Source organism: Rhinoderma darwinii, chromosome 2, assembly GCF_050947455.1.
Source record: "Rhinoderma darwinii isolate aRhiDar2 chromosome 2, aRhiDar2.hap1, whole genome shotgun sequence".
Lineage (NCBI taxonomy): Eukaryota > Metazoa > Chordata > Amphibia > Anura > Rhinodermatidae > Rhinoderma > Rhinoderma darwinii.
Window position 1 is genome coordinate 192,202,102 of NC_134688.1, and position 24,205 is coordinate 192,226,306.

Genomic DNA, 24,205 nt, shown 5'->3' on the forward strand with positions numbered 1-24,205 from the left:
AATGAAGTCTTCGGGTACATGACCCTCCTTGGTTCTACTGAACCATCCTTACATTACCATAGAACCCTATAGCAATCTAAGATCGGTAGCAATAAACTATGGGGGTGTCCATGTGTTAAGGGGGTTTTACACTGGACGATTATTGGACAGACGATCGTTCATTGAACGATCGTTGCTGATAATTGCCCTGTGTAAATAGGGCAGCGATCAGCAGATGAACGAGTAAATGCTCGATCATCTGCGGATCGTATGGTTTTAAAAAAGTAAAATGCCGGCATCACATCTCCTTGTGTAAACAGAAAGACGCGCTGCTGACATGATAATGTATGAGGACAAATCGATCGCAGTAACAACCGCTCATCCCCATCCACAGCTCCATGTGACAGGAGCAAACGAGCGCCGATCAACTATGTCTCGCTGATCGGTGCTCGCTGCACCGGCTGATTATCAACCAGTGTAAAAGGGCCTTTAGGGTAACAATACATACCATATAACGTGTCTGTAGTATAGTGGTGTGAAAACTAGCCACAAATAAAGGATATATACACATGTCAGTGGAAGTTCTCCCAAGATGAGCTTTTGTTTGTGTCTTTACGTTCTACCCTATATATTCGAGAGATTATTATCTATTCAGTTATAAAACGGACAATAGATAGCTAGAGGCAATGTGAAGAATAATGAACAACGGTTACAGCTGAACAGTAAGAAGCGGAATGTAAAACAACCATGTGCATTATGAGCCTACACAAAGGACCTATTTGTTGCAATGGTATAATAAGCACATGTGACATTATACCCAAACTATAACCATCTGTATCTCGGATGCCAAGAGGACCCCTGCAGCTTTACAAGTCAGTTCCGGCAGAAGCAGCTACTGCAGCCATTACAGTGTAGACCCACTTGTACGTAGAACTATTTCCTGTGGGAATAAACGTAAACGGACGAGGTAAAGGGTTTATCACACTAGGATTCTTTTACATTGCCCGACATGGGCCGCAAAAACAAGCGCCCATCAACGAGACAGATCGAGCAGAGTTAGCTTGCTCCTTTCACAAGATTGGGCATGATTGCACACCCGATCATTGGCACGTATAGAAGGGCCTTTACTCCACATAGCTTCATTAAAACAGAGAGCAAGCTTAACTAAATCATTTTGTGGAACTGTTTATTGCTCACAATTCATTTGGACATTTTAAGGGAGCCGCAAAGTAACATTTTCTGAACAGTATTTAACATGTCTTAATGTGACCACCAGAGGGAACACTATGTAAAGTGTGAGCAAGTCTTTGATTGGCCACACACTAGTGAGATGCCTGTATACAGGAGTAAGTATTCATTCACACAGTACAGTTTTGGTGCGGTTTTTTTTAGGCTCTCTCTGTAAAGCCTTATGTACACAGTGCAGATTTTTATGCAGTTTTTGAACCCACAACAAGGAGTGGATTTTAAAGGGAAGTATATTGGAAAGATTCTACTCTTTTTTTTCATCCACTCCTGGTTGTGGTTTTAAAAACTGCACCATAGATTCACTGTGTGAACATACCCGAACCAAAAGCAGGACTGGATTCCAAAGGGTGTAAAAATTTAAAAGAAACCTTTTCTTCTCTGGTTTTGATCACAGTTTTGGCAATAGAAAACTGCACTGTTCTAATGTGGTCTTATTCCGGTCTACAGACCGCTCACTATTGTGTGGCCACTGGTAAATCAAAGACTCTGATTGGATGGCAGAGAGAGCGCAAACTATTGGCAGCCATGTCTCCACTTGCAGTATATACCTTCTTGAGAAATAAGGTTTGCCATATATAAGATGACCACGATTAGTGAGAAGAGATAGGGCTGCGTGGTAACACTTGTATATAAGTTTGGCGCTGATATAATACGGTGTTTCCCTTAAATCTTTTGCCCGCAAGAAAGATGGGAGCATTTGTAATATTTAATCTAACACGCAAGTGCCAGGAATACTCTCCAACGGAGGTCGCCAGTGGGTTGTGTGCCGTGTACACACTACAGCTCGGGATAGTGGAGGCTTCTTTGGGAGAATGTGCAGATCGGGCAAGCAGTGTCTTCGCAGTGGTGACTACGGGACGCCTACTTTGCTAACATTTGAAATCGCCATATAGATTTAGACAATGTAGAGGACCAATGCAACGGTGAGCCTAATCAAGTTAGCCCTCTTGCCACTCAGATGCCATGAAAAACCGCCTGAGTGCCACTCGGTGGTGTGAAAGAGGGCATATTCATTGCACTAAATGTATGCACCCGGTTACAGTTATGATGCACATAGCACTTTTATCATTTTAACGGCAAACTATTTATACAGTTTATAATCACTGAACACTTTTCCTGCACTGAATATACATAAGATTTATGTACTAGTACGATCCGAATGATAATTGAAAATGAGGTCCGGGCGATTAGACCCCCACCCCATCGTCGCTAAAACAAAAAGGTGCAGAAGCGCTCAGCTCTGTCTTCCGCCTAACAGGGAGCGCCAATCACAGCCGGAGAAGCAAAGCGCTTCTGAAACTTTATTTTAGCGACGGTGGGAGTGGGGGGGTTTAAGCAGCCGGACCCCCACTGATCCAAACTTCTAATAGGTCTCTATGACATATCAAAAGTTTGCTGAAGATACAGTTAGGGCTTATTCACACGAACACTGAATACTTCCATGTGACGGCCGTTGAAACAACGGCCGTCACACATATGCACGTATGTCAATGGGGCCGTTTCAACGGGCCATGTGAATGGTCCGTTGAAAAATAGAACATGTCCTGTTTCCTTCATCTTTCACGTATCCCCCCATGGACTCAAGTCTTTGGGGATCCGTGAAAACAGGTCCCAGACAAGGTGAAACTCGGACGTGAAAAAGGGCCATATTACATGTCAGAGTTTCCCCACGTTCATTCGGATGTTAATCAGAGAATGGAGATGATAACTGGCGGCAGCAACGGGATATCTGAAACGCCGGTATATGTGAGAAGTCCAGCGGAATCTGAAAATATGCGCCGAGCCACATAGAACAGAGGAGAGAAGGGATGTCCTCCACTCGTTGTCTGAACAGGGTTAGGAGAGCATGTATATTGTTAGGTACTATTGGAGCTGTATGGGGCAGCTATGGGGGCATTATACTGTGTGAGGGACAGTGTCAGGGGTATATTATATACAGTAGTATACAGCAGGCTCAGAGTATCTATATTAGTTCAATGGTCTGGCATGCAAATAGGGGGCGTGTCAGACAATAGGGGTGTGGCCTAAAAAGCATTCATTAATCGTAATCGAGGTTACGTGTTCAATTAATTGTGATTTTGGTCATAAAGCGCCCAACCCTACACATGGGCTTTTATGGGGCCATTTTGATCCTCCATATGGCTCCAATTTCATACAGAAGTTTTTGTTTTTCCCATGCAAATCCATAAGAAAAAAAATAAAATAAAAATTGTGCCATGTTCCATCAGACGACATTAGGGCCAGCTCACACAGAGTTTTTTTTAAGCAGAAACCGCGTAGGAATACACGCCAAAAAAGCCAACCGCCTCGCGGGAAAAAGGGACATGCCCTATGTTCGGGCTTTTACGCCTCTGACCTCCCATTGACATCAATGGGAGTCAGAGAAAGCATATTTCGCTGCGTCTTATGCCCGCGGGCGGAAAAGGCTACTAAATACGCAGTGAAAATTGGCGTGCAGGCAGAGGAACATCTGCCTCAAAATTCCAAACGGAATTTTGAGGCAGATTTTCCTCCTGTAAAAAACTCTGTGTGAACCCAGCCTTACGTATTCTCCACTAGAAACATTTCTTCTATGGAAGAATGTTTCCAACATGGGTGTCCATGAGGCCTTAGGCCGGATTCACACGGGCGTTGCACATCTCGGATATGAAAAACTGCGGTTTTTCACGTCCGAGGTGCATCCGTGCTCTGCGCTGTGGGATGCGATATCACGCATCCCTACATAGACTAGGGTCTATGGAGGGATGCGTGAAGCGTGAAAAAATAGGACATGTACTATTTTCTCACGGACCCTTCACACGGTCCATTGAAAACAGCCGTGTGAACGGCCCCAATGAATTACATAGATCCGTGTGACGGCCGTTGTTTTGATGGCCGTCACACGGACGTATAACACGTTCATGTGAATAAGGCCTTCGTGATACTATAATTACACGTGATATTCAAAAACTTATTTCCCTTGATTTTTCTTGCTTACATGTAAAAACCAAGGAATCTTAAAATGCAGTTGCGCTTTGATCTACAGCCTAGACGAAACCTCAAATACATTGTACATCAGTTTTTTGGTGCTGATTTTGACGCAGAGACCGAAATCGCCCCTATTGATTTCAATGGGAGGCAGAGGCGTTGTTTTTTCCCCCGGGGGGCTCTTGTGGGGAAGAAAAGCAGCATGTCCTTACTTGCCGCTGTTTCCGCCTCGGACCTCCCATTGAATCAATGGGAGGCAGAAAAAACCCACGCCGCTCATTTCCGAGCATTTTTCGCAGCATTTTTTCCCCCACGGTCCTTGCATTAGCTTCAATGGCCATGGGCGAATAAACACATAAAAAACAGGTGCAGGCAGTACAAAACCGGCCTCAAAATTCCTGAAGGCATTATTCTGAGGCAGATTTTTTCAGCCTGCAAAGAACTCCGTGACAACAGGTCCTAAGAAAAACCCCAATGTACAACTGTAAATACATATAACAAACAGCACCTTAGGTCAGCAATCAATACATGGAAAACAAAGCACGTCCACATCTATATACATACAAAATAACAAATACATCCACACTTCATTTAGCTGGCGAGTCACTTGGGAATCACCCCTGCTCAGTAGCTCTTTCTGGGAATTTAAAGGGGGTGACTGGTTCTAGTAAATAAAGTTTGATGATATTATAAAGAAAAAACAAAACACTAATTCCTAGTATCCGTACCTTCCGTGGTAAACAGCGTGGTGGTCTGACATCCAAAACAGATGTGCACGCACGTTCTTGGATAGAGGGGGCGAGCTGCAGATGGCTTCACTCTGTAGGGCTCGCTTCCTGCTGCTACTGTCCATACATCATGTGCGATCACTGTACACAGTTTCCAGGCCTGTTTACACATCTCATACCCTAAGGGTATGTTCACACGCTTAATTAAAAACCTCTGAAAATACGAAGCTGTTTTTAAGGCAAAACAGCGCCTGATTTTCAGACGTTTAAGCAAACTCGCGTTTTTCGCTGTGTTTTTTTTACTGCCGTTTTTGGAGCTGTTTTTCTATAGTCAATGAAAAACGGCTCTAAAAACTGCTCAAGAAGTGACATGCACTTCTTTTTCACGGGCGTTTTTTTAACGCGCCCGTTTTTCAAAACGGCCTCGTAAAAAAAACGCCCCATCTGCTTCCAATTTTTCGGCCCGAAAAAACGGCCGAAAATAAGCCGTGTGAACATACCCTTAGACGGGGTTGTCCAGGAGCAAAAAAACATGGCTGCTTTGTACTAAAAACAGTGTCACGTGTGTCCACAGTTTGTGTCTGGTATTGTAGCTCAACTCCATTGAAGTGCATGGGGAGTTGCAATACCACACAACCTTCGGACAGTTGTGGCACTTTTTTGGAAAAAAAAAATCAGCTGCCAGGGCTGCCAGCGCTGGCTCGCCAAGGGAAAAAATAAATAAATAGGTAAGTAGTGAGCTTTTTTTTGTATATTTTTGGACATTCGCAGCAAAAAAAATGAACTGCGTCTTTACCAAACACCTTTGTTTGCTGCCATATTATTTAATATAGTGCTTGATGCATACTTTTTGCCGACACAGACAGTAGAATTATCAAGTCCCATACCCAAATTATTACCGTGCCATCAGCCAAAGATGCTTGTGATAGAATAAAAGCAGCAATTTTATTAAAGATCTGACATTGTCCTAACTCTGCTGAATGTCTGGATGTACAGGACTTCAGCTTAACACAAGCTTTTGTTGGCAGCTTTCTTCTGCACTCAGCAGATCAGTTTAGATATGTGGCACTACCACACAGCCCAGTGTTGAAATAGACATTCTACAATCACGCTTTACTGTGCTTTTCTGCCTCCAATAAAGAGAATGCAAGTTTAATGACCAGCCGGACGCAGCCATGTCCTTAGACTCGGGTGATGTAAGTACGGTTCAGTTGTGGCAATAATACAGACACTTCTGTGAGGGGGCGGCATATCAGTTTGGTCTCGTCTCACTTTCTATTAGGCCGGATTTACACGAGCGTGTGCGTTTTGCGAGCGCAAAAGGTACTTAACAGCTCCGTGTGTCGCGTATGATGCGTTATTTTCGCGCAGCCGCCATCATTATGACACTCTGCTTGTAAACAGAAAAGCACGTGGTGCTTTTCTGTTTTCATTCATAGTTTTTACTGCTGTTGCGCGAATCACGCGCGTCACACGGAAGTGCTTCCGTGTGTTGCACGTGATTTTCATGCACCCGTTGACTTCAATGGGTGCGTGATGCGCTAACAACGCACAAATATCTGACATGTCGTGAGTTTTACACAGCAGACACGCTGCGTGAAACTCACGGACAGTCTGCACGGCCCCATAGACTTACATAGGTCCGTGCGAGGCGCGTGAAAATCACGCGTGTTGCACGGACGTATATCACGTTCGTCTAAATAAGCCCCAAGCCATATTAGAGCACATGGCCCTCATAGGGGCACGGTAGCTATATCAAAATCTGAATGGCCACCATGTGTTCGTACATTTTTCCTGGAGCAGGCCCTGCAGGCGTATCTTCCCCCAGCATTAACATCTGATCACCAGGCTGGATCCGCATCAATCATCTCAATGCCGGACTGCTTCATCACAAGATGAGACAACCCCTTCAATAATGGGAGCCTGCTCGGGAGTAGCTCCTTTTATTTCCTAATTTAGACTTTCACAATCTTCATTATCCTCTGACCTACCACCTCCAGACCGGTCATAGCACAATATATTACACACCATCCCAAATGCTTGGCAATGAAGCAAAACTCCAATAAATGTTGCGCCAGTTCCAGAAAACAAAACACACCGCAGTCCCAGCACCTTGTGGATTATTTCACACTCTAAGGCGAAGTTCACACAGAGTTTTTTGACGACTTTTTTGACGCGGAAACCGCGCCGCAAAACTCGTCAAAAACAGCCCTAAAATGCCTCCCATTGATTTCAATGGGAGGCGTTGGCATCTTTTTCCCGCGAGCAGTAAAACAGCCTCGCAGGAAAAAGAAGCGACATGCCCTATCTTCGGGCGTTTACGCCTCTGACCTCCCATTGACTTCAATGGGAGGCAGAGAAAGCGTATTTCGCGGTGTTTTATGCCTGCGGCGCTCAATGGCGTGCAGGGAGAGGAAGATCTGCCTCAAACTTCCAAACTGAATTTTGAGGCAGATATTCCTCCTGCAAAAAACTCAGTGTGAACATAGCCTTAGGCCTCATGTACACGACCGTATTTTTGTCCACCTGTAAATACGGGTCCTTGTTCACACGTATTCGACCCGTATTGCACCAGTATTTACGGACCCATGCCCATAAATACGGGTCCGGTGTCACCCGTATTCCACCCGTATTTACGGGTACGTTTTTGGCTGCAAAACTGCACTGCACTAATCGGCAGCCCCTTCTCTCTATCAGTGCAGGATAGAGAGAAGGGACAGCCCTTTCCGCAGTAAAAGTAAAAGAAATTCATACTTACCCGGCCGTTGTCTTGGTGACGTGTCCCTCTCTTGACATTCAGTCCGACCTCCCTGGATGACGCGGCAGTCCATGTGACCGCTGCAGCCAGTGATTGGCCTGTGATTGGCTGCAGAGGTCACATGGGCTGTAACGTCATCCCAGGAGGCCGGACTGGAGGAAGAAGCAGGGAGTTCTGGGTAAGTATGAACGTCTTTTTTTTCTACAATTTTATCTATATTGTGATCGGTAGCCACTGTCCAGGGTGCTGAAACAGTTACTGCCGATCGTTTAACTCTTTCAGCACCCTGGACAGTGACTATTTACTGACTTCGCCTAGCAACGCTCCCGTAATTACAGGTGCACACACGTAGTCACCCGTAATTACGGGAGCCCCATAGACTTCTATGGGCCTACCCGTGCCGTAATTACGGCCTGAAATAGGACATGTTCTATCTTTTTCAACGGCATGGGCACCTTCCCGTAAGCATACGGGGAGGTACCCATGGCCAATAGAAGTCTAAGGGCCCGTAATTACGGGAGTTTTTTCGGTCGTGTGCATGGGTCCTAAGACTATGTTCACACAGAGTTTTTTTGACAAGTTTTTTTACGCGGAAACCGCAAAACCCAGCAAAAACGGCCTGAAAATGCCTCCCATTGATTTCAACGGGAGGCGGGTGCGTCTTTTTCCCGCGAGTGGTAAAACCGTCTCGCGGGAGAAAGAAGCGACATGCCCTATCTTCGGGCGTTTACGGCTCTGACCTCCCATTGACATCAATGGGAGGCAGAGAAAGCGTATTTCGCGGTGTTTTATGCCCGCAGCACTCAATGGCTGCGGGCGAAAAACGAAGCAAAAATCGGCGCGCAGGGAGAGGAAAATCTGCCTCAAACTTCCAAATGAAATTTTAAGGCAGACTTTCCGCCTGCAAAAAACTCAGTGTAAACCCAGCCTAAAATATATATATTGATCATCATTCCTGAAACCACAAGACGTCCTTCTGACAAGAGAATAAAACAGCTGCATAGTCATAATTCACTCCATACAATGAGGAAGGGGAGTTTTCAGACATTACATGCAGGTTCTGCTGAACAACACGGCTCCATGCACATGACCAGATTTATCATCCATCCGTAAATACGGATCCGTAGTCATCCATAAATCATCCGCATATACGGTCCGTAATGAATCCGTACTTACGGATCCACAAAAAAAAACCTGGGAAGAATCTTGGATAATCCCCTGGCGTCGCATAGCAACGCTTCCGTAATTATGGATGGCTAAAAACGCACATTCGTAGCTGTCCGTAATTACGAAGCACCCATAATCTTCTATGGGTAGTCCGTGCCGTAATTACGGACAAAAAAAATAGGACGTTCTAAAATTTATCTGGCACGGAGACCCATCCGCAAAAATACGTAACGCTGTCCGTAGCGCATAGAAATGAATGGGTTCGTAATTACGGTCCGTAATTATGGATGAAAAATACGGTCGTGTGCATGGGGCCTCAGGCTTAGTTTACATCTGCGTTGGAGGCTGTGTTAGGGGCCTCCGTCGCAGATCCATCCAAGTTTACCAGAGATCACTGGAGACCATTGCGCAGCATGCTGCACTATTGTCTCCGGTAAGACGACAGACACCCTGACGGAACCTATTAAAGTTAATGGGTTCCATCGGACGCCGGTGACTTACATCGTGCAATGGAACCGTTCCTTGTGTTATTACCTTATTCTGCCCCTCTGACGGAGCAGAACAACGGAATTGCCCGACGCAGGTGTGAACATAGCCTAAGACCTCATGCACACGACAAATTTTTATTTGCAATTACGGAACCGGAATTGCGGATAAAATACTGACACATTCATTTCTATCGGCCACGGACACCTTCCCGTATATTTACAGATGTGTGACGTCACGATACCAGAATTTGGACTTCCGATACTTTGTTTAGTATTGCAATTTCGATACCAATTCGATACTTTGCCAACAGTAATAAAAAAAAAAAGTCCTTCCATTTTCTGATGTAAGGCACGAGGTGTGATGAATTTTGAATGTGCCTCACATTTAGGCCTTATTCACACGACAGGGTCCCGCCCGAGCCCGAGTGTCGGCCGATAAAATCGGCCATTTTTCCCGGCCGGTGTGTACGTTTTACATCCGCTCCAGGCCGGGCAAATCTGGACAGTGACATCAGGGGCAACTCCTGAAGGAGAATCCCCATGTGTTCGCTTCAGGAGTTTCCCCTGATGTCACTGCCCAGATATGGACAGAGACATCAAGCACTCTGTCCAGGAGCGGAATCCCCGAACACACGGGGATTCCGCTCCTTCAGGGAGCTAAATCGGGGCTAGCACATAGCAGAGCAGGGAGATACCTCCCTGCTCTGCTATAGTGGCGTCGCTACAATAGTAGCAGCCGCAGCAGCTAGCGGCGCCATCGAAGCTGTCGCCGGGCCAGGGCGTTTTTAAAACAAGCAGGGGAAGGGAGCCAGCTCAGTGCTCCCTTCCACCTGCTGTACACCCCGGCCCTGCCACACAGTGTACAGCCATTCGTCCGAAAGGCATCAACTCCTCCTCCTCACATGCACTCTGCGCTGTGAGGAGGGAGCGAGCAACGGAATACATGGCCATCACTCGGGACACATTCCAGTGATGGCCGTGTATTACCCAGCCCCATAGACTTCTATGGGAGCCGGTTGGCCGGGTAAACGGCCGAAAATAGGGCATGTCCCATTTTTTGACGGCCAGGTTTCCCGGGCCGACAAAAAATAAAAATAAATAAAAATAAATCGGTCGTGTGAATAGCCCCATTAGGGGTCTATTGTTCCTAATGCAGCCGGGCGACGGCCGATTTATGAACGGCCGTCACCCGGCCGGGAATCCCTGTCGTGTGAATAAGGGCTAATAGTAATTAACCCCAACATGTTTCTCAGTCATAATGGGTTAATGTGTGAGGAACATGGAGGTTAAATTCATCGCACCTCGCGCCTCACATTAATAAGTGAAAGAAAGCAGTTTATTTTATTTTTTTACAGCGCACACATCATAAATGATGCAAAAAAAATGTTGTACAGGTTATGGCGGCCGCGACAATACTGAATATGTATATTTTATGTATTGAGACTTATTTTAATGTTGATTGTAAAAAAGGTGTAGGGGTCTTTTTTTTAAAAAAAATTTAACAATACTTTGTTTTTACTTTGATATATGTCAGTACATTAAAGTTTAAAAACAGATATGTGCCAGTACATTAGCCTGTGGACGGATAGCACACAGGCAGTTGTTAGAGCATACTTCGGTATGTCCTAACAATAAGAAATATGGTAAGACAGCCCTGGGGTCCTTCAATAGACCCTGGGCTGTCTGCCCATATATGGTATGGCCCTCAATCGCGTCACAGGTATTCCCTGTGACGCGATGCATAGGTATCCCCCCTTCTCATTTTCTCCTGAATGCTGCAGTCCGCTTTGATGCTAGCATTCAGGGGAATAGTGGCGGAGAGGAGAGGTTTCTCTGATCTCCGCCGTTATAGAGCGGGGCTGCTGCTGTGTAATAAAGTCGTTGCCCCGCTCCTGACGTTAAGTGCGCGCGTGGTCAGCCTGAGGTGATGAGGCCGGCGCTGCAGTAATGAGCGGCGGTTCAGGCACTGAAGACAGAACATGGGTGTGATTTGCAGTGCGCCCGCCATGTTCTGTCTTCAGTGCCACCGCGCATTAGTGTAGTGCTGGCTGCATCGCATCATCCTGACGGCGCTCACTTGTCAGGAGCGGGGCAATGGCTGTATTACACAGCCGCAGCCCCGCTCTCATACATTCATGTGTTACTATACTTAGCTGTGCGGCTGCGCAGCTAAGTATCGAAATACATGAAATAGCGGTATCGAACAGTTTGGGAATGCACAGTATCGAAACAGTATCAACGTTTCGGGGCATCCCTTGTGTCCGGGCCGTAGAAATGAACCACAAAAAAATAGGACATGTCCTATTTTTTGCATTTATGGACCGTGATCCTATACTTATTACGGTGAGCACGGTTCGCAAAGGCGGATGACACTCCGCGGCCCGTCTGTGAAGTATTTACTAACTGTAACTACTACCGTAAACAGAACCTGAACTGGACCAACCTGCAGGGATGGGCCATATGTCAGGTCTAATTGGGCATTAGGAGGGGCAATTAAGATCTTGCCCTTCTTAAAACGGAAAGTGAATGGATTTTCAAAATGAATTTGGTCAACCCTTATGGTCTTAATGAGAATTTTAATTCTGGATGCTTTCGTTGGTTCAATTTATCTTTGATAAAATCATGTCCCGGTCCTTTTGATCACAACCTAGTTGAATAATATTTCACAGTATGACATATGTGACTATTTATGGTAATATGCTCTAAAAACATTTTTTAATGCTGTGGATAACCTATAAACTATTTTGTGCTACATACATCAGTGCTTATAATTTAAGGATTTTCTTCCCCTGCCGTAGTATGATAATCTCATTAAGAACCACAAAAAGAATAATCATAATTGGTTACTTGCTTTATAAAGCAAGGAATGGATTAAAAATGGCATGTACTCAATTTGTACAGTGTGCCAATATTTATAAGAAAGTAAGTCACAAATTAAAGCTCTCATTCATTCAATGTGCAAGGCCGCGATTGGCCCCAAGGAGGTGAAGCTGCCCTAGAAGGACGCGCGTCAGGTGCTGTTCAGTTTAATCCTATCCCAGTGTTCCACCTATAATGAGAACCTTTCAACACTAGATCCGGACACGTCGTCTAGCGTTCCGAATGTTAGGGTATGAACAGTGTTAGGGTATGAACAAATACCGTATTAAAGTAGAAGCAGTGTGGGTGAGATTTCAACAAATCTCCTCCCCACACAGCGGAAAAACCGCACATAAATTGGCCTGCGTTGCGGTTTCCTCAACCGCAGCATGTCAAATAATGATGCAGAATCACGGCTCTTCGGTTGCGGGTTTTCCCCATTGAATTCAATAGGGTGCTTAAACCCACAACCCCAAGTGGTGCGTGTTGCGACATTTGCGGCGGAATCACAGCGATACCGCCGCAAAAAATCGCAAGTAAGAAGAAAAAAAAAAAAGTTATACTTACCCAGAGTTCCCTGCATCTTCTACAGTCCGGCCTCCTGGGATGACGTTTCATCCCATGTGACCACTGCAGTCAATCACAGGCTGCAGCGGTCACATGGCCTGCAACGTCATCCCAGGTGGGCAGACTACGGGCAGGGAAGAGGGAGGGGGTAAGTACGAACTCTTTTTGTTTCACCCTGAACACACTGTGTGAACACTGTGTGTGTTCATACCCTAACAGCGTGCAGTCCTCAGCACCAGAGAGCTGGGTCACGTTCAGCGCATCAGTAGCAAACACACCGCTTACACAGCGTGTTGTATTTGCAATAGACGTAACTTGAACACGCTAAGGGTACTTCAGTGACATACCGCCTAACATTGCTCTTAGCAAGGCGTGTAACTGCGAGCGGCTTTGTAACATTAATGAGCCGAGACATAATTGATCTATCAATCAATACTGTCCTACGGTTAGACTGACATTGGTGATCTGCACCGCTGTCCTACTGTGGCCTCTTAGCGAGGCGCCGATGCAGACTACCACGTCTGCTGTATAGTGTATCCTAAAATCAATGTATCATTCAACCACTGATTGTTTTGTATCTTTACATTTAATGCCTGTCTATTAATATTCACATGAAAATCAGGGGGACAATTTATTATTGCTGGCTAATTTTATACAGCCTGGTGGTGTGACAGTGGGTGTCACTTACACGTTCAATTGTAACACAAGGAGTTTAAAAAAATTTAAAAAAAAACATTAATAAAAAAAAATCTTTTTATTCTTAGAACAATAATGCCTACCTGAGATAGTAAATGAGAAAGGGAATAGAAGGGTAAATTGTGTGGTCTAACAAAAAACTATGGAGGAATAGTTTGTTTGTTTTTCCAATTCCAACCCACAAATAATTTTTTTCCCTTTTCCTAGTACATTATATGGTACAGTAAATACCATGAAAAACTACAACAGGTTCCGCAAAAATCAAGCCCTCATGCAACTATATCTACGGGGGGGGGGGCAAAACACAACTTATGGCTTTTGGGAGGTGGGGAGCAAAACACGCTGGCTGCGGCAGACCCCCCTATAGCAGCAATTACCGCCACCAAAGACAATCTGTAGCTGCAAATTAGATTAGCAAAACATTGAGGAGGAATTTTGAGCCATTATTCCCTTCAAATGCGTTTGAGTTCATCAATATTCCCTGCACAGCCCTCTTCATGTCACGTCACAGCATCTGGATAGGGTTAAAGCGTTCCTATGTTTTCAGGTGACTTTAGAATAAGCGGTCATATGTGTGTACATGAGGGATAACACTATTTCTGACCATCATATCACTTGTATTATGCAGTTTAAGCCATTTTCCCCTCTGCAAGCGCTTTAATTCTTAAAGGGGTTTTCCCATCAGAGACATGACATATCCACAGGATATCCTCAGAAAAAGCATGGTTAAACAGCAGCACACGTCTCCCAAATTTCAATCAATAGATTATTTTACATTACGTCAGACTGGGTGTGTCTGATTTTACAGCGTGACACCGCTCCTGATATCGGGATTTGTGCTGCTTCAAATACCACACCTATCTCTAGAACGGGGCCCCCTAAACCACGTTCTACTGCTCTGTGTCGTGGCTGGCGCTTGTGATTTCCGACCATGAATTACGAAAACTCTACGCTGTTTCCGTAACTCCCATAGTATTGAACGGCAGTTACGGAAGCAGTGTAGCAAAGCGAGCTACGGAAATTACATCGGAAAAAACCGCACCACATTGTATTTCAGACGGAAGGTGCTGCGGGTTCCAGATCAGCTGCACAGTTTTTATGCAGCGTATCCGACACGTGGGGCCTTCAAAATCTTGAGTATTTACAAAGGGGCTCGACTTTTTTGTAGTGAGATCTACACATACATATCTAGAACATATAAGGCCCCCTGCCCATGACCGTGCCCGTAATCACTCTCTGATCACTGGCACAGCCGGCCACGGACAGCTACCCGCATTTGTGGGCCGTGATCCCATATAAAGTATGGGAACATGGTCTGTAAAAAGCAAAAAATAGGACATGTCCTATCTTTTGCGGAGCCTTTCTAGGGCAGACACTTTCCCGGAAATATACAGGAAGGTGTCCGAGGGCAATAGAAGTGAATGGGTTCGTAATTACGGATGAGTTCTACGGTCGTGTGCATGGGGCCTTAGTCTGTTTCCACATATGCAGTTTTTCGTTTCTATATATACATTTATTTTTTTTTAATTACAGTAAAATGCTCTATTGTAATCGTTAAAAAAAAATAAAATAAAAAACTATCTACATGAATCTAGCCTTTGGGCGTTTTCGCTGGATTTGCCTAAATATTCAATTGCTCCTGGAAAGGCTCAAGCTTTTTTTTTTTTTTTTTTTACTGCTTCAAGTCATTAGGAACACTTAAAAGGCCCAGGCCAAGTCATTTTAACATTGGAATGGAGTCAATAAAACACTCCCTGCAAAACATCTGCTGTAGAGAGTAATACATTACACCTAATGAGCAGTCTCTAGGAAGAGCCTGATCGCGTATGTCTGTACTTTATCTCGGGCACCGGATGACAAGCAAAACCTGTGTCTGCATAACTTGCCTCAAAAATGGATTTCTACATTAAAAGTAAAGCACCATGTTTAAGAAATGACAATCAGTAAGGCCTCAATGACGGTTCCGTGAATCACGGAGCGCACACGGATGGCTTCCGTGTGCAGCTCGTTGTTTCATGGACCAGATCAATGCAAAGGCCGAGACTGTTCCCTCAAAAACGGGCAGGACCTGCACTACTTTTGACTGAACGGCCGCACGGTTCCGTTAAAACAATGGAAGTGTGAATGGCCCCATTGAAATGAATGTGGCAGGGTTCTATCAGTTAAAAAAACGGATAGCACCCTGACCAAAAAAACTGAAGTGGGCATGAGGCCTTACTCATAAGACAACATACGAACCGTTCGTTTAACTAGAGGGAGTGATCCTATAAAAACCCTGCAGGGAATTTAAAGTACCGTGTCATTTAAAGGGATTGTCCAACTATAGTAACGACATCACTTACTTATTGGTGGGGTTCTGACTACCGGAACCCCCACCAATCCTTAGAACGAAGAGGCCATAGCGCTTGTTAACGGTTGTGGCTCCGTCACAGTGTTTCCCAGTACAACAATGCTACCAGATACCGCTTTGCATGGACCTGCAAATGAGCGCTGATGTTATGGCATATTCCTAGGCCAAATCATCATCATCATCATCATCACTTTAAAGGGGTATTCCCAAGATTAACATTTATCACCCATCCACAGAAGCGATAAGTGAGCGCAGGAAGAAAAATCACAACACGTTAAGCCGGTTTTACACAGCCATTTTCTGTCTGGCAATGAGAACTGATCAACGATATAGCCTGTCGCACGGCGCTAGCTTAGCTCCGTTTACATGGAGCGATGGTCGAAACGTATGGGGTTGATTGATCATCAATACGATAGTTTCCATACATTTTGCATCTTCTGTTTACAAGGAGAGATGTGTTGCTGACAAGCGACCACTTACTTTGGCCGCATAAAAGATGCAAACAGATGCGAACATGAGCGTTTGCTTGTTCATTGGCGGACATCTGGATCACAAAGATTTTTGGTCTACCCAGTTTGGGTGACTTTGTGAAGATCATTGCACTTGGACAGACATAAGTAACATTCTGACATTTTATTTTTAGGAGGTTGTGTGTGTCTCCGGCTCTGCTTGAGTCAAGCTTTTAGCCATGAACATTACTTTTTATACAACGCTAAACTTTGACGCAAAATGACATGAGTGCAAGACCAGGATCACACACACAGTTTTGATGGCGTTTTTTGGAACAGTTTGCGCCAAAACCAGAAGTGGCTCCATAAGGAAGGAAATATATGAAGAAAAGACTGATGCGTCTCCTTTCTTTTTTATCCAGTTCTGTGTTTGGCTCAAAAACCTGAGCCAAAAACCGTATGTGTGTGATCCTGACCTAAAGGCTGGGTGACATTTTTACAATGTGTAAGAGGTCTACTTTCATCAAATACATTGCTATGGGGGTAGAATATGATTTTTTGATCTTATAATTCAGGTTTTGTGAATGTCAAAAGTGTGAAAATGGTCATGGCAGTGAAAAGTTTAAGATATCCAGCATTCTGTAAATATACCATCCAGAGAGGCCAATGCCATGCCATCAGCAGTTTGTAAATGGCGCTGCATTTTACCAACTCTATCTGAGGTAAAAAGTTTAACGCGCGTAAAGATTATAAAGTGGGAGTTCAGGCGCAGTTCACACTTCAGCGCTAGTGAATGGCACAGCTTATGGAATTTACGCATCAGTGATCGTTTATGTACAGAACACAATAGAGACGATGAATACTGGCGCATCAGTCCCTGCCCCAGGGCAGCGCGCACGCGCTCTACTAGTGAAGAAGCTATACATGGCACTCGTTTCTTAAAACCTAACACTGGGCGCAAATCCGAATCCCAGTATTTTATATAGGTGGAATACAGCTCTATGATTATACTATTGGGAACCGGTTTGACAAGGATACGGCATAAACCGGAATTGTTCCTGTAAAAAAAAAATAAGTGGCAAAAGATAACAACCCTAAGGCTAGGGATTTATGTACTGCACGTGGAGACTTTCCTATCTGCTTACACAGTACCAAACATTGCTTGATGGTAACGATCAGCGCGCGCGTAAGATCGCCACAGAAGGACCGATCCAACAAGCAACGCAGCATTTTTCAAAAATGATGGGAATGCGGAGAATGAAGGCAAATGGACGTTACAGCACATGTACGACAGCTGAGTAAACTCTAGGATATTTGTGCTACTTCAGATGGGGACACCTCCTCCTAAAACTCTCTCAAGTCATCCACTTTAAAACCATTGGGACTGAAACAATCTGGTCCCGATTTACCACATACGGCTTTCATTACCTCCTATTAAAAGTCCTCCAAAATATATTACAAAGAGAAAAGAGGTCATTGCAACAAAAGCGCTTCAAGGGGAAATTTTGACAATGTAAGTTTGTCACCACAATAAAATCTGATGAGTCTTCCCATAGACTAGGACCTAGCCCACAGAACCATTGCTGGCAGATCTTGCCCTCAACGTAATGTTTATGGGGCGGTCAGACAGTCCCAAGATGTCGGCTAGCGGGCGAAACAAGGACAAGTCATATACATAGGATGCTCGGAAGACAATATTTTTTGACTACCAAATAAACGTGGCATAACGGGTATGATTCAAGGGGGGGATTAAATAACTGGCAGTCAAATTTCTAAGGTGCATGCTAGCTTTATATTATATTTCTACACGAGATAAGCGGCGCCAGAGTTGCTATATTCCCTGCGCAATTTAAAGAGGCTCTGTCACCAGATTTTTCAGCCCCTATCTGCTATTGCAGCAGATCGGCGCTGCAATGTAGATTACAGTAACGTTTTTATTTTAAAAAAACGAGCATTTTTGGCCAAGTTATGACCATTTTTGTAATTATGCAAATGAGGCTTGCAAAAGTCCAAGTGGGTGTGTTTAAAAGTAAAAGTCCAAGTGGGCGTGTATTAGATGCGTACATCGGGGCGTTTTTAATACTTTTACTAGCTGGGCGCTGTGAAGAGAAGTAACATCCTCTTCTCTTCAGAACGCCCAGCTTGTGACAGTGCAGATCTGTGACGTCACTCACAGGTCCTGCATCGTGACGGCCACATCGGCAGCAGAGGCTACAGTTGATTCTGCAGCAGCATCAGCGTTTGCAGGTAAGATCGACTTACCTGCAAACGCTGATGCTGCTGCAGAATCAACTGTAGCCTCTGGTGCCGATGTGGCCGTCACGATGCAGGACCTGTGAGTGACGTCACAGGTCTGCACTGCCAGAAGCTGGGCGTTCTGAAGAGAAGAGGATGTTACTTCTCATCAGAGCGCCCAGCTAGTGAAAGTATTAAAAACGCCCCGATGTACGCACATAATACACGCCCACTTGGACTTTTACTTTTAAACACACCCACTTGGACTTTTGCAAGCCTCATTTGCATAACTACAAAAATGGTCATAACTTGGCCAAAAATGCTCGTTTTTTTAAAATAAAAATGTTACTGTAATCTACATTGCAGCGCCGATCTGCTGCAATAGCAGATAGGGGTTGCAAAATCTGGTGACAGAGCCTCTTTAAGGCGGGTGGGGGGGGGCAGATAACTTGTCTGACGGATGGTTTGACCAAGTGTTATCCCATTTCTATGGCCACCGTAAAGCGGATTGTTGCTGGCAGATCGATTACATTTTTTTTTTTTATAGCATGGAGAGGTCTCATCGAGCTGCCGCCCAACCTATCCAACTCCAGGAGATTCTGGAAGCGGAACGTACGTGTCAATGGGGGACTGATGATGTTATTTACTGGCCCAAAGATATTTCAGCAGGCAATTCTCCTATGGTCTTGAACGTACATAGACTTGTAAGGTCCATCCAGCACATCTGAGGAGCAGCTGGCCAGACCGCAGAGGTCACTGAACAACCAGAAGAGATCCTACGGTCAGACGCCATCAGCCCTATGCTCTTACAATGACTGCACCGCCAAAGGAATCAGGGACATTCCACACATTCATTATACGTTCCTTGTAAGGACAACATTTACTGATGATATCTCAATAGCATTGTTACTAAAGAATAGACGCTTTATATGGCGGGCAGCTCCATCAATGCCAGTCATGTCACTACACAGTACAACACGAGAATTATGGGACCTTGCCAGTGTATGCGGGGTGTGGTGTTAGCTTATTACTCCAATCTGCTCGTACCAACAGGGATCCATTCAACCAATGTCATCCTAAGAACTGAGTAGTAAAGCACTAGATGCACAGCTGGCACACTATGGGCACATGCCCGTTGATTTCGATTCTATAAACGATTAGCTGTAGAGATCAGGATGGAAACAGAGTGACCTACAGTAATAAATGTGATGATTTATCCCCACAAAATCCACAGCATGAAGTTGGAAGCAGTCCCGGCACAATGTGCCCCAAGTGATCCCATGCAGGGGCTGCTCTCATATTGGGAGGGGGAGGGGGCTGGGAAGTGTGGGGCCCTGCAATAATGACAGATGCCAACTCTGCTAGAACTTCAACAGCAGCTGCTGCTTTACATTAGCCTGTGTGCCCCTGCCCAGATGCCATCACACGATACAAAGTCCCAGAGGCCGGGTGTATCTACTCCACATGTGTACGCTGCACGGACTAGTCACAGGAGCCCTCCTCACGCGGCACCAAGTAACTTCTGAGACCGCTAACAAATCACTCCCAATGTTATAGACCGACACGAGAAGCGGTAAACGACAAGCAACTTTCCCCGGTGCGTACAGTGCAGCTGGAGGCTGCGGACTGTGACTGACCCCATCCCTGGTCCCAGAGCTCTTTACCTGTTCGTCATCTCCACGACGCCCAACATGAGGGCCGCTCGTTCGGTTCCGTCTAGAATGATGGGGTACGGTAAGCGCCTCAGAAAGCGGGATGGGCAGAGTCCCGGGAACGCGCACTCCCTCCTCCCACTGCAGACTACTCCACGCCCGGCTCTGACTCACCTCCGCCCACCATGGGCTGCCAATCACCCGCGGAGGAGGGGTTGCCATGGTGACGGGAGGAGGCAGGATGTAGAACACGCCCCTCTTTTTTACTCCACAGGTTATTATAACAGCAGGCCGCTTACCATATCCGGGTACTGCCGGCGGTCACGCCCACTAACCTTGGTTGATGTTTTCTAGCCCAAAAGGGTGATGTCATTTGAGGCATTTCCGCGCCGTTAGCTCATCGGACTCCTCTCCCTATGCGCTCTGCTAACATGTCACCATCTATAGACTGTGCTGCCCCATACTGTAGAGGAGACATCGAACGTACTGCAATTTACCGCACCGTTCTGCTATGCTGTAGTGAAAGGGACTTAAAGGGGAAATGTACTAGTCCTTCTCAATGAATTAGAATATCATCAAAAACTTAATTTATTTCAGTAATTCAACTTAAAAAGTGAAAGTCCTATAGTCTATAGATTCATCACACACAGACTGATCTATTTCCAGCATTTTTTTCTTTTAATGTTGATGATTATGGCTAACCGTTAATGAAAACCAAAAATTTAGTGTTTCAGAAAATTTGAATATTGGTTAAAACTTCAAGATTGTAGCATTATGGTGTCACACTCTAACCAGCTAATCAACACAAAACTCCTGCAAAGGTTTCCTAAGCCTTTATATGGTCCAACAGTCTGGTTCAGTAGGCTACACAATCATGGGGAAGACTTGACAGTCGTCCAGAAGACTGTCTTTGACACCCTCCACAAGGAGGGCAAGCACAAAAGGACATTGCTAAAGAAGCTGGCTGTTCACAAAGTGCTGTATCCAAGCATATTAATGGAAAGTTGAGAGGAAGGAAAAAGTGTGGCAGAAAAAGGTGCACAAGCAACAGGGATAACCGCAGCCCTGAAAGGAATATCAAGAAAAGGCCATTCAAGAATCTGGGGGAGATTCACAAGGAGTGGACTGCGGCTGGAGTCAGTGCTTCAAGAGCCGCCACACACAGACGTATCCAGGACATGGGCTTCAACTCTCAATGTCAGAAGCGTCTTACCTGGGCTAAGGAGAAAAAGGTCTGGTCTGTTGCTCAGTGGTCCAAAGTCCTGTTTTCAGATGAAAGTAAATTTTGCATTTCATTTGGAAATCGAGGTCCCAGAGTTTGGAGGAAGAGTGGAGAGGCGTCAGTCCAAGTTGCTTGCGGTCCAGTGTGAAGTTTCCACAGTCAGTGATGGTTTAGGGAGACATGTCATCTGCTGGTATTGGTCCTCTGTGAATTATCAAGTGCAGAGTCAATGCAGTCGTCTACCAGGAAATTTTCGAGCACTTCATGCTTCCCTCTACTGACAAGCTTTATGGAGATACTGATTTCATTTTCCAGCAGGACTTGGCACCTGCCCACACTGCCAAAAATACCAATACCTGGTTTAATAACCACGGTATCACTGCGCTTGATTGACCAGCAAACTCATCTGACCTAAACCCCATATAGAATCTATGGGGTATTGTCAAGAAGAAGATGAGACACCAGACCTAACAATGCAGACAAGCTGAAGGCCGCTATCAAAGCAACCTGGGCTTCCATAACACATCAGCAGTGCCACAGGCTGATCACCTCCATGCCACGCCGCATTGATAACCCCTCAGCAGTGCCACAGGCTGATCGCTTCCACGCCACGCCGCATTGATAACACATCAGCAGTGCCACAGGCTGATCGCCTCCATGCCACGCCGCATTAATAACACCTCAGCAGTGCCACAGGCTGATCGCCTCCATGCCACGCCGCATTGATTACACCTCAGCAGTGCCACAGGCTGATCGCCTCCACCACGCTGCATTGATAACACCTCAGCAGTGCCACAGGCTGATCGCCTCCATGCCACGCCGCATTGATGCAGTAATTCATGCAAAAGGAGCCCCGACCAAGTATTGAGTGCATATACTGTACATACTTTTCAGTAGGCCAACATTTCAGTTTTAAAAATCATTTTTGAAATTGAGGTTATATAATATTCTAATTTTCTGAGATACTAAATTTGGGGTTTTCATTAACTGTTACCCTAATCATCAGCATTAAAAGAAAAATATGCTGGAAATAGATCACTCTGTGTGAAGAATCTATAGAATATATGGGTTTCACTTTTTAAATTGAATTACTAAAATTTACATTTTGATGATATTCTAATTCATTGAGAAGGGCTAGTACATGTGAGAAGAACACCTTAGTGTAGCCCGTCATCCACCACTGCCTCGGAGTCTTTCTAGAAAGTTCAGGCCCCTTTGGCACAGCTCAGAGATTTCTCATACTGGAAATCTGACATAACATTCTATAGTGGGGTATTGTGCCAAACAATCTGCAGTAGTTGCACCAAATTTATTAAGAATAACACGATTAGCTGCAGTAACGCACAGCTTCGGCTCTGCTCACATCTGCATCATTGCCTCCATTACGCTGTGTTAGATCCATTGAACAACAGATCCAAACATCGCCCAATGGACCCCATAGATTTTTTTTTTTTACTGGGATCCATCGGCGGTTCCATGGAGGATTTCATCAATATTCTTCCAGTCAAAAGTAAGTGGACTGCCAATGATCACGTGATCAGCAGAAACAGACTAGAGCCACTTGGTCTGAGACCCTGATCTACTGTACAATACAGGCCCAGATACTGTCTAAATCCCCAGACAAAGAGACCAGTCTTATAAATTGCACAATATAGGTGGGGAGGGGGTTGACTGCTACAGATTTTGTATTGCGGCCCAGTAGCACCTATGTTTCTCCATGTAACGGAGGTAGGGATGTTAAAATATTACCGAAAGGAGGACTCATGACTTCATGGGGGATACAAGTTTTTTTAGAAAAAATATTTTCATAAAGAACCCCACCACCCACCCAAACCACAATATTAGTCAGACCCTGATGAGCCAAAACTTTTTTTTTTTAAATCAGACAAGTTTTTATTGAAAATACAACATGAATTATACATCCTTTTCATTTCTGATAAAGTACAAAGAAATCAGTCAACAGGAGAATAAGCAAAGTAACAGCATAACATCTTGTGCTTAGAACAAAATTCCTGTAATTTACATTACACTTTGCATTTCATCATCATTAGTTGTACCAGTATATATATATCCCCTTCCCTAACACCCGAACTCCCCCCCCTTCGCAGTACCTCCTCTGTTCCTTGATTCGCCAAGTCCCTCCACCTCTTCCCTCCTTCCTGTATGCCAGCCCGTGATCTCACCATACCTTAAACATATATATGCGTCAGTCCACCTTCAAATCTCATCTAATGTGCCGCATTACTATAGGTGTTCACCCATTTACTCCATTGCTTCTCATATTTATGTATTGCCCCTCTTTTTAGATATATTCGGTGTTCCAGTGATACCGTGTGATTAACATATCCAACCAGCTCAGACCCTTCCGGGGGATCCGCCTGCAGCCAATATTTTGCAATTAATTTCCTAGCATGATACAGAACCTTTTTTATAGCCAGTAATTCTACCCCATCTCCTCCTTCCTCCCCCATACAACCCAATAAAAAGATCTTAGGTTCCAGTGGGAAATCTCTACCATATACTCTAGATACCATTCCCTTAACTGCTTTCCAATATACATTCAGCCTCGGGCAACTCCAAAACATATGTTTTATATCTGCTCCATCAAACATACATCTGGGACAGTGGCGTAGCTATAGGGGTCGCAGCGGTCGCAGTTGCGACCGGGCCCATAAGCCTGGGGGGCCCACGGGCCCCCGTTGCCATACAGCATGTTTTCTAACTAAATCTTCTGTGCCGCGAAGCCGGCACTTCCGGGTTACGGTCACATGGTACACTTAGTGTACCATGTGACCGTGTTGTCACGTGACACGGCTTCCAGACAGAGCAGAAGAGTCGGT

The 24,205-nt window shown here is 45.1% G+C and overlaps 1 protein-coding gene across 4 annotated transcripts in view; it reads right to left on the minus strand.

The window, feature by feature from the left end:
* Positions 1–20,578, minus strand: part of LIMS1 (LIM zinc finger domain containing 1) — a 95,415-nt gene extending 74,837 nt beyond the window's left edge. For 2 of the 4 annotated variants that reach the window (XM_075852668.1, XM_075852666.1), the window contains exon 1: positions 20,156–20,311. In XM_075852668.1, coding sequence (XP_075708783.1) covers positions 20,156–20,184 — 29 coding nt within the window. In that variant the 5' untranslated portion in view covers positions 20,185–20,311. The other 2 variants (XM_075852667.1, XM_075852669.1) reach the window with 2 other exon arrangements.
* Positions 20,579–24,205: the final 3,627 nt, after the last annotated feature.